General features: G+C 42.8%; 1 protein-coding gene across 1 annotated transcript in view; it reads right to left on the bottom strand.

Annotated features, from left to right (window-relative positions):
- Positions 1 to 805: 805 nt before the first annotated feature.
- sec31a (SEC31 homolog A, COPII coat complex component) overlaps positions 806 to 11,394 on the bottom strand; it is a 53,474-nt gene continuing 42,885 nt past the window's right edge. Inside the window, exons 18-23 of the mRNA XM_037692554.1 lie at positions 10,820 to 10,993; positions 7,341 to 7,544; positions 3,365 to 3,469; positions 2,613 to 2,712; positions 1,164 to 1,520; positions 806 to 828 (exon numbers count right to left, since the gene is read on the bottom strand). Coding sequence (XP_037548482.1) covers positions 806 to 828; positions 1,164 to 1,520; positions 2,613 to 2,712; positions 3,365 to 3,469; positions 7,341 to 7,544; positions 10,820 to 10,993 — 963 coding nt within the window. The remainder of the gene's footprint in view (positions 829 to 1,163; positions 1,521 to 2,612; positions 2,713 to 3,364; positions 3,470 to 7,340; positions 7,545 to 10,819; positions 10,994 to 11,394) is intronic.

The following is an 11,394-nucleotide window of genomic DNA, read 5'->3' as shown; positions in this document are numbered from 1 at the left end:
CATACATACATACATACATACATACATACATACATACATACATACATCCATCCATCCATCCATCCATCCATCCATCCATTTTCTTTACCCGCTTATTCCATTTTGGGTCACGGGGGTCGCTGGTGCCCATGTCCAGCAATCACTGTGCGAGGGGCGGGGTACACCCTGGACGGGTCGCAAGTCCATCACAGGGCCACATAGAGACAAACGAGACAAACAACCATTCACTCTCTCACTCACACCTAGGGACAATTTAGAGTTACCAATCAGACTAACATGCATGTTTTTGGACTGTGGGAGGAAACCGGAGTACACGGAGAAAACCCACGCATGCACGGAGAAAACACGCAAACTCCACCCAGAAAGGCCCCTGGACCGGAGTTTGAACCAAGGACCTGCTCGCTGAGAGGCAGCAGCTCTACAAGTTGCGACACCGTGCTGCCCTATATATATATATATATACATATATACACACATATATATATATATACTAAAATAAACCACTACTTACTACTCTTACTACTATTCCCACTTAGCGGTTTTTCACTTATCGTTGGGCTTCAGGGTACGGATCCCCTGTGATAAATGAGGGACTACTGTATACGTCATTTTATTGATTTAGGTGTACGCTAAGTTTTAGTAGAAAATACACACAAGAGTGACTTGTTTTCTGTCAGAGGAGAGATCTTGTGCATGAGTCAACACACAGCTCTCGTGCTCCTGAGATGGGTTGGAGACGCTCACGACCACTGAAACTATTTCAAGAAAAAAGTTGCCCCACAAATTTTATGAACGTGTTCAAAAGTCAAACAACAGGACTGAACGCCTCTGCGAGCAAGTCGAGAACCATCACAAACGTTTAAGACATTCTCACTCCCTTGTGAATATTCATCAGCTAGTCGCAGCCTGGTGAGATGATAGCTTTAGCACTCTCCTGATTTCAGAGCGCAGCTGCTTAAAAGACGTTTAAGACATTTCTTCACTGCAGAATAATGAGTTACTAAACCTTTCAGGGTGTTGAGTCTGAGTGAAGAAAATACACCTGAATCTCTTTCATGCTGAGTGTTTGAGAGGACAGAGAAACTGAAGATGATGATTAAAGCCATGCAGACCTGTTGTCTTAGTGGCAGGGGTCAACACAGAATCAGGGTCTTGACATGTACCTGAGACTCCGCCTGGTGGAGGAGGCATGTATGACACAGGAGATCCTGGACCGCCATGCTGGAAAGACCCTTCGGAGGATGGAGGAGCAGGAAAAGAGGAGGACGAGGGAAAGTAAGGAGGATGTGATGGAGGAGAGGATGAGCACAAGGTGGTGGGAGGCTGTCCCGGATAGTGAGGCGGTACCAGCTGGTATGGGATAGGCTGGGTGTACTGAGAGAGGAAACCAGGAGGGTGAGGAGTTAAGGAAGGCACTGCAGGAGGAGACTGAGGAGGAGCAGCAACAGAGGAGTACTGAAGAGGCTGGAAGATCGGTGCTCCTCCAGCTCCAGGTGAGTACTGGTTGACCTGGGGGCAGGCTGGGAGTCACAGAGGATGTTCTGTTAGTGAAAGTCTGTGACATCATGCAACAAAACAGTTCTACAACATGCAACATTTCTATTGTACAAGGCAGAGATGAAAAAGAAAAACGTTAAGTGTGAGACAGTCAAGACTTTGATGAGGAAGTGGGAGATATATTGTTTGTTATCGGAGAGGAAAGAGAGGAAGAGCCCACCCAGCACCACACCTCAGGCTGTGAGTACGCACACCTGCTCGTACACACCCTGGTGTGACATCATCAGCCTGTGGTAATCATCAGCCCTGTGCACAGGTGTTTCTGTGAGTGGTCTGTTTAACTTTGTTTTAACCCTTGTGTGGCCTGAATGTCAAAAACCAGCTCACAGGACTGGCAGGAAGGTCACAAATAATTCTGGAGCTGAACTCATCCTTCTAGTTGTATCTTCACTGTTGAGCAGCTGGGCTGCAGCTGATCTGGACTCAGTGTGACCCGGAGCCCGGGAGCTGCAGGGGACAGACGGCTGCGGGGTTCAGCCTGGTTCTGGTCGCACGGTGCTGGTCTGGAGCGGGTCAGAGGTGGTGGACTAAATCCTGAGCAGCCTTGCTCCTGGAGCAGCAGCACGTGCATACATCAAGCTGGATGGGGCGGTGGGCTTCGTCATGCTGCAGGGTAGCCGAACAGAACCGAGCTTCTGCAGAGCTGGTGAGTACTCGTACTGTAAAGTTTTGCAGTAGCTGTTGTGTGTACATATACTGTATGTATGTTGTTAAAATGACAGGTTTAAGAGTTTAGAACATTGCAAGAGTGTGGGAAGGGTTTCTAAAGCCTTAATATATTTTCTGTGATGGGGGTCGGGGGTTAAATTAAATTAAAAAATGTAATTTAAAAATTTCTCATCCTTCAAGTTCAAGTCCTTCAAATTGGTAAATTTTTCACAGATCCGACTTATCGTGCAGGGGCGGGGGGCAGAATGTAACCCCTGTGGCGATAAATGAGGGACTACTGTATTTACACATTATCTTTTTTAGAACTTTTCCATTGTTCATCCACTTAATGTCCCTCATGAGCTAAATCTGTGTGTTTTGTCAGAACTGTGAGCTGAAACACTCACGCTGGTACTGGTGGGAGTACATGTATGCAGGAGTGGAAGGGGCCTGCAGGGCCGCTCCTGCTGAGCTGGATGCTGGCACGTTGTAGTTTGAAGTTTCCACCTGGAAAAGAAGGGATGCAAATATGAAACAAAAACAAAAAACTGAAAATTGAGATTCATTTTGTGTCTTTCAAGTTCTAAAAACAAAGCGTGCAGCAGCTAAATGAGGGCAGATTGAATGCTACAAGCCCACTTCAGAAAAAGCTGTGATGTGTAAAAATGTAAATAAAAACAGAATGCAATGATTTATAAATCTCATACAGTTATACTTTATCACCAACAGAAAACAGTAAAGATATCAAATGGTAAAACTGAAAAAATTATACTTTAAAAAAAAAAAGGGTAATTTTGAGTTTGGAGACAGCAACACATTCCAAACGATTGCAATTTGTTTTTATTTTCGTTTCAGAAAATGTGCTTGTTTTTGGTTTTAAATTAATTTCGCCAAAATAATTCAGCTGCACATGTTTATTTTGTAGGAAAGAATGACGTAATACAAAACATTGATGATGACGATATGAAGACAAAACACTGAGTAAGGACAGTGAATGCATCACAGTGTCAGGAGACAGAGGAAGAGGGATGGGGTGGTGGGGGTGTAGCTGCAGAAGGGGAGGGGTCACCACAGACAGAACAGAAAGTGAGACCCAATAAATGAAAGCAGCTTGTGAAACTTGAAGTGTGTGCTGAGTTTGGAGGGACAGTCGGTGTACCTTTTGCTCTGAGGTGCTGCCTACTTGCAGAGGAGGAGGGGGGGCAGTGGGGAGGGCTGTGGGAGTTTGGTTGCTCCAGGAGGTGACAGTTGAGGCAGCCCTCACCTGAAGCACAAACACACGGTGATAATGGCTGCAGCATGGGAGGAACACACGTACCAAACGCCACAATAATGAAAACGACTTTAAAGGGACAGTTCTGCTTTAATTGTGAAGTTGGGTGGACGAGTCAGGGGTATGGAGAGCCAGACCCGTCTCCAGAAGAATTTAGCTGGGGGGTGGGGGGGTGCTGAAGAATATTTTGGGGGGCCCAGTAAATAGTCATTTTATTTTGTATAAATACATAAATAAATGTTTACATAACCTTGCAACTGAAATAACCATGTGCTGTTTATTAATACGAAACAAATAACTTAAACAGTGACATGTAGTCACCAGAAAATGCTGAGAAATTGTGCTCAAGTTTACATAAACAATGTTTGTATAAATGTTAGAAACTAGCATTAATCATTGTGTTTGAAACACATTAACAACAGAAACTTGAATGTAACTGTACATGAACTCCTGAAGAGAGGTGAAAATGTTTTAAAAAAATACTGAACATTTTTAATATTTCCACTCTTTTGCTGAACAAACCTGACATGCAAATAAATAAATAAAAAAATCGGCCCACAGCACCCTCTGTTGGTTATCTTGAGTCAATACATTGCATAGGTTCAATTTATTTACACCGTAATCTGTCTTGTTGGGGGTGGGCGAATACTGAATTGGCAGGCCCAGCTTGGCCACCCCGCCCTCTGGCTTTGGGTGGGTGGAGAGCCATTTCATTCAAAATTAAATAAATAAATGAATAGTGTTATTAAAAAATTATTAATAAATATTACATTAAATAAATAAATGTTCCGCAGCACGGTGGCGCAACTGGTAGAGCTGCTGCCTCTCAGCGAGCAGGTCCTTGGTTCAAACCCCGGTCCAGGGGCCTTTCTGGGTGGAGTTTGCATGTTCTCTCCGTGCATGCGTGGGTTTTCTCCGGGTGCTCCGGTTTCCTCCCGCAGACCAAAAACATGCATGTTAGGCTGATTGGTAACTCTAAATTGTCCCTAGGTGTGAGTGAGAGAGTGAATGGTTGTTTGTCTCGTTTGTCTCTATGTGGCCCTGTGATGGACTTGCGACCCGTCCAGGGTGTACCTCGCCCCTCGCACAGTGATTGCTGGACATGGGCACCAGCGACCCCCGTGACCCAAAATGGAATAAACGGGTAAAGATAATGGATGGATGGAATAAATGTTCCCATGAGAAAACATTTAAACAGAAATGTTTAGGTGTTTTTTTTCCAAGAGTTATTTTTTATTTATGTCAAGATTTATTTTTATTTATTTCAAAATTTATTTATATTTATTTTAAGATTTATTTTTATTTATTTCAAGATTTACTTTTATTTATTTCATGATTTATTTATGTATTTATTTACAAACCGGATTCCAAAAAAGTTGGGACACTAAACAAATTGTGAATAAAAACTGAATGCAATGATGTGGAGGTGCCAACATCTAATATTTTGTTCAGAATAGAACACAAATCACAGATCAAAAGTTTAAACTGAGAGAATGTATCATTTTAAGGGAAAAATCTGTTGTTTCCAAATTTCATGGCGTCAACAAATCCCAAAAAAGTTGGGACAAGTCCATTTTTACCACTGTGTGGCATCCCCCCTTCTTCTTACAACACTCAAACGTCTGGGGACAGACGAGACCAGTTTCTCAAGTTTAGAAATAGGAATGCTCTCCCATTCATGTCTAATACAGGCCTCTAACTGTTCAATCGTCTTGAGCCTTCTTTGTCGCACCTTCCTCTTTATGATGCGCCAAATGTTCTCTATAGGTGAAAGATCTGGACTGCAGGCTGGCCATGTCAGTACCCGGATCCTTCTCCTACGTAGCCATGATGTTGTGATTGCTGCAGAATGTGGTCTGGCATTATCGTGTTGAAAAATGCAGGGTCTTCCCTGAAAGAGATGACGTCTAGATGGGAGCATATGTTGTTCTAGAACCTGAACATGGTTCTCTTCATTAATGGTGCCTTTCCAGACATGCAAGCTGCCCATGCCACAAGCGCTCATGCAACCCCATACCATCAGTGATGCAGGCTTCTGAACGGAGCGTTGATAACAACTTGGGCTATCCTTGTCCTCTCTGGTCCGGATGACATGGCGTCCCAATGTTCCATAAAGAACTTCAAATCATGACTCATCTGACCACAGAACAGTCTTCCATTTTGCCACACTCCATTTTAAATGACCCCTGGCCCAGTGCAAACGTCTGAGCTTGTGGAACTTGCTTAGAAATGGCTTTCTCTTTGCACTGTAGAGTTTCAGCTGGCAACGGCGGATGGCACGGTGGATTGTGCTCACTGACAATGCTTTCTGGAAGTATTCTTGAGCCCATTCTGTTATTTCCTTGACAGTGGCATTCCTGTTTGAGGTGCAGTGACGTTTAAGGGCCCGGAGATCACGAGCATCCAGTAGAGTTTTACGGCCTTGACCCTTAAGCACAGCAATTGTTCCAGATTCTCTGAATCTTTTAATGATGTTATGCACGGTTGATGATGATAACTTAAAAGTCTTTGCTATTTTACGCTGGGTAACACCATTCTGGTATTGCTGCACTATCTTTCTGCGCAACAATGGTGGAATTGGTGATCCTCTTACCATCTTGGCTTCTGAGAGACACTGACACTCTGAGAAGCTCTTTTTATACCAATCATGTTGTCAATTGACCTAATTAGTGTTAATTGGTCTTCCAGCTGTTCGTTATATGTTCAATTTCCTTTTTCCAGCCACTTATTGCTACTTGTCCCAACTTTTTTGGGATTTGTTGACACTGTGAAATTTTGAATCAACATATTTTTCCTTTAAAATGTTACATTTACTCAAATTAAACTTTTGATCTGTCATCTATGTTATATTACGAATAAAATATTGACATTTGCCATCTCCACATCATTGCATTCAGTTTTTATTCACAATTTGTTTAGTGTCCCAACTTTTTTGGAATCCGGTTTGTATATAATAATGGGTTTAATTTTGGGATACTTTTATTTTGTAAAGCTACTTTACATATTTCAGGGGCTTTCATTGTTTTAACCCCGTTTTTCATTTTAAGTGCTTTTTATTTCATGTTCTTATATTCAAATGAGGGGGGCGGGGTTTCCTCTGTGGTGCGGGTCTGGTCAAATCATCATAAGATCATAACAATGTGATCAGACCTGACCGGTCTCAATGTAGCCCATCTATGAGTTTTATAGGCCGGGCAAATCAATAACTAAATCAAAAATAAAATAAACCTCTCAAGTCTCACGCATTGACCGTGAAACACACGTATTTCATCATTTCATAACGTGCACATGGCACATTTTGTATTTCTCATGCTAAAACCCCACACACATACACGCAGGCCCTTTTTTGAAGAGGAACCAATGTGCAGCACAATGTTTCCACACAGGCTGTTGCACAACAGCAGACACAGCTGCAGTGTTGCCAACTTAGCGACTTCTAAAAGAAGTAAAGTCTGGACACAATCTGCTTCCCAGACTTTTTCATACCTGGAAAATACCAAAAGCAAATTCCAGACTTTTCAAGACTGCATAGGAACCCTGAGCAGTTATGAGCAGCCAATATGTTAACTACTTTAGACAGCAATTGAGGATATTTTTTAGTGAACAGAACATGAATAGCTACTCAGAGACAAGTCCAGCCAACAGCAAGTCCTCACCCTCACTTTGAATAAGCAGAACTGTCTCTTTAAAACCTGCGGATATCAGAGAGCCCAGGTTTAAACCACACAAACACAAGACTCTCAAAGGTACTTCAACTATGTATTGATACAGTCAAATATTTAGAAACTTTGATGTTTCATCTTCAAGCAGCTGGTTGTCATTTAAACCCTGGACAGAAAAGACTCTGGTGAGGTGAACATACCGGCTGGAAGTACTGAGCTGAGGCAGAACCAGGTGTAGCTCCAGGAACATGAGCAGCTGCAGTGGGCTGAGACTCCACAGCCGGTTGAACCAGAGTGGACTGATGCTGGGCCTGCCGGGCAGGCAGCTGAGGCTGACCCTTGTGGGTCGGTACCTGCTGTCCCAGAGCCTGACTGAGGCGGTCAAAGAGCTGCTGAACAGTCACCTACAGCCAGGCAGAGACACAAGACAATACATGTACAGCCCAACGTAATAGAACTAAATACTTAAATGTGTAAAAAGAGATTCACAATATCTGTCTACATAAAAGACATGCTTTCTAAAATTTGAAATAAAACCAAATTTCAAAAGAAACTTTTATTGCCAACTAACTAAGTAACTTAAGTAATACTAAATTAACATTTCAGTTTAATCTCTCTCTATATAATGATTTGTTCAGATTAGCTTTGTAAAATCTGTGGACCAGGAAGTGGGAAAGATTAGTGAGGGTGAACACGATGAAGATCTCGGAGAGAGTTGTGGAAGCTAGACTTAGATGAGAGGTGACTGTGAGCAGCAGTATGGTTTCATGCCAAGAAAGAGCACCACAGATGCCATCTGTTGAAGAAGTACAGAGAGGGTCAGAAAGAGCTCTGTGTCTTTTTGGATTTAGAAAAAGCAAGAGAGTGTCGAGGGAGGTGGTGTCGTGTTGCATGAGAAAATATGGAGTGACAGAGAAGTATGTTAGACTGATACAGGACATGTACGAGGACAGCAGGACAGTGGTGAGATGTGCTGTAGGAGTAACAGAAAGCTTCAAGGTGGAGGTGGGAGTGCATCAAGGATCGACTCTGAGCCCCTTCTTGTTTGATCTGGTGATGGACCGACTAACAGATGAGGTCAGGCAGGAATCCCTGTGGACTATGATGTTTGCAGATGACATTGTGATCAGTGGTGAAAACAGGGAAAAGGTGGAAGAGAACTTGGAGAGGTAGAAGGATGCACTTGAAAGAAGAGGAATGAAAGTCAACCGTAGTAAGACAAAGGACATGTGTGTGAATAAGAGGGAGGCCGGTGGAACAGTGAGGCTACAAGGATCAGAGGTCACAAAGGTGCAGGACTTCAAGTACTTGGTCTCAACTCATTGCTCTCAGCTACCACCACACCAAATTTCAGCTTAATACCTCTAAAAATGGCAGCACGATGGCTCAGTGGTTAGCACTGTTGTGTCACAGAAAGAAAGCTCCTGGGTTCAATCCCCGGTTGGACCTGGGGTCTTTCTGTGTGGAGTTTGTATGTTCTTCTCGTGTTTGCATGAGTTTTTTCCGAGTACACCGGTTTCCTCCCACAGAACAAAAACATGCATGTTAGTCTGCCTTCAGGTCCAGACCTCCCTTGCAAAAGAGATTTGTGATCTCAATGGGATTTGCCTGGTTAAATAAAAGGTTAATAAAAAATGGTTGATTTCTAATATTTTTCCTTTTTAGCTCAAGTGGCGCTCTTGGATATTTTTATTTGCAGTCAGAGACTGTTAGGGATTGTTCTCAACTACCAATACAGCAAATTTAAGCTGAGTAGCTCTAAAAACATCTGAGTTATAGCCATTTGAAATTAGCTTTGATGGTCATCTTGAATTTTTAAATTTGAATACAGAATGTGCTGTTTCAGGTACCATCACACGAGATTTCAGCTCAATATCGCAAAGAATGACTGAGTTATAGTCAATTTTGTGTTTGCTGAGGTAGCTGTGGCAGCCATCTTGAATCAAAAGTGCTCCAAAAATTTATCAGTTCTAAATGGTGGGGCGGCTGTGGCTGAGTGGTTAGAGCAGTCGTCCTCCAATGCAAGAGTTGGGGGTTCGAATCCACCAGCAGTTACATGTCGAAGTGTCCCTGGGCAAGACACTGAACCCCTCATTGCCTCTGATGTGTATCCCATCAGTGTATGAATGTGATAAAGCTCTGATTAGTCTCATTAGAATGATTTGTTCAATTAGCTTTGTAGATATCTAGTAGAGTGCTGTATGAATGGGTAAATGAGGACACAGATTGTAGTGTAAAGCGCTTTGAGTACCTTGAAATAAGATAGAAAGGCGCTATATAAGTACAGACCATTTACCATTTAAATAAATACTTAAGGAGCCAAACCAGAAGTATTGGTGGAAAGACGACAAAAATGCCTACGTTTTGATATATAATCCATCCATCCATTAGCTTTACCCGCTTCTTCCTTTTCGGGTCGCGGGGGTCACTGGTGCCCATATCCAGCAGTTACTGTGCGAGAGGCGGGGTACACCCTGGACAGGTCTCCAGTCCATCACAGGGCCACATAAGAGAAACAACCATTCACACTCTCTCTCACCTAGGGACAATTTAGAGTCACCAATCAGCCTAACATGCATGTTTTTGGTCTGTGGGAGGAAACTAGAGTACCCGGAGAAAACCCATGCATGCACAGAGAGAACATGCAAACTCCACCAAGAAATGCCGCTGGACCTAGATTCGAACCAGGGTAACCTGCTCGCTGAGAGGCAGCAGCTCTACCAGTTCTGCCACCGTACTGCTTGATATATAATATGTATCTTAAAAGATGTAGTAGTAGGAAGAGTTTGTTTGATGAATTACTGAGTTTTGTTCAGGGACCTCTCCACTCTAGATCATGTAAATGGTAAATGGATTGTACTTATACATCTCCTTTCTATCTGATCAAGACACTAAAATTTCTTTACAACACAATCTGTGCCTCATTTACCCATTCATACAGCACTCTACTAGATTTGTACAAAGAATAATCAGAGCTTTAGATCACATTCATCCACCAATGGGACAAACATCGGAGGCAATGAGGGGTTCAGTGTCTTGCCCAGGGACACTTCAGCATGTGACTGCTGGTGAAATCCAACCCCCAACTCACCCATTGGGAGGGCGACTGCTCTAACCACTCAGTCAGAGCTGCCCCACAGGTCATGTGACCTCACTGTGGTAGTTAGAGGCTGCTGCATTCTGTCAGGCATTCTGAATGAGAAATATGGCATCTTTGCAAATTATGTCGCCACGATAACTCGAAACGCCAAAAAAAGTGATAGCACACATCACAAGACAGCCGTTTTGATATAAGTGGGGGTACACATTGATGTTCGGGCCGCATTGCATTTGATGGAAGAGTATGATATAAAGTTAAGAAACCTTTTTTAGGTTGATAATAATAGGTGGCTGCCTTTCTAGGCAGTCCCCAATCATAAATGAGGGGGCAACTGCTATGGATGGTGGGCCACAAATGAATGTGATGACATAAAGTACTGTCCTACAAGAAAATTACCTGACTCACGTCATGCTTGCTTAGTGTAAAATAAATAAATAATAGATAAATAAGTAAAAGACATCTTTGATCACTCAGGTCACATTTAGTTAGAATTCAGTTGAACATTTCGAGTCTCTGACTAGTTGCCAACAGTCTCAGCCCTGACGTTTGGGCTTAGCCCACTGTGGTTGTGTAACATACCAGGTTGGTGTTGCTGGGCAGGTAGGTGATGGCAGTGGACAGACAGCCTTGTGAGGCCAGCAGGTTAGCGTACTGGGTCATCTTCTCAGCCAGCAGGATGCCAAAAGCCTCAGGACAATAGCCATGAGTGTGTTCCACTGCACGAGACAACACCATCACCTTCTCCAGGAGGTCCTGACACAGAAATACACCAGGCCGACATGTCATCACTTCATATTGGTCATTTCTGTTCCAAACACTCTGAGAAGTTCATGAAACGATTACAATGAGAGCAAATAATAAATAGACAGGTAACGCATGTATGTGTGGGGAAGACAACTACCACCACTCCAAAGCTGAGCTCAATATTGGTCAAATTAACCGAATTATAGACTTTGTGTGTTTATTTAAGGCCAAATAGCTGCAGTTCATAAGATGAGACGGTACTGCAGACAAAGATGCTTTCCCCCTGGTTCTATTGTCCCTTTGACCCAACCATAGAAAGGTTGGTAAAAAAATGGAGGAAAAATATTTGTAAAAAAAAAAAATAAAATATATATATATATATATATATATATATATATATATATATATAT

Source organism: Nematolebias whitei, chromosome 18 (assembly GCF_014905685.2).
Source record: "Nematolebias whitei isolate Nwh7 chromosome 18, NemWhi1, whole genome shotgun sequence".
NCBI classification, from domain to species: domain Eukaryota; kingdom Metazoa; phylum Chordata; class Actinopteri; order Cyprinodontiformes; family Rivulidae; genus Nematolebias; species Nematolebias whitei.
The sequence above is the reverse complement of the archived record's forward strand: the minus strand, read 5'-3'. Positions and strand labels throughout refer to the sequence as shown.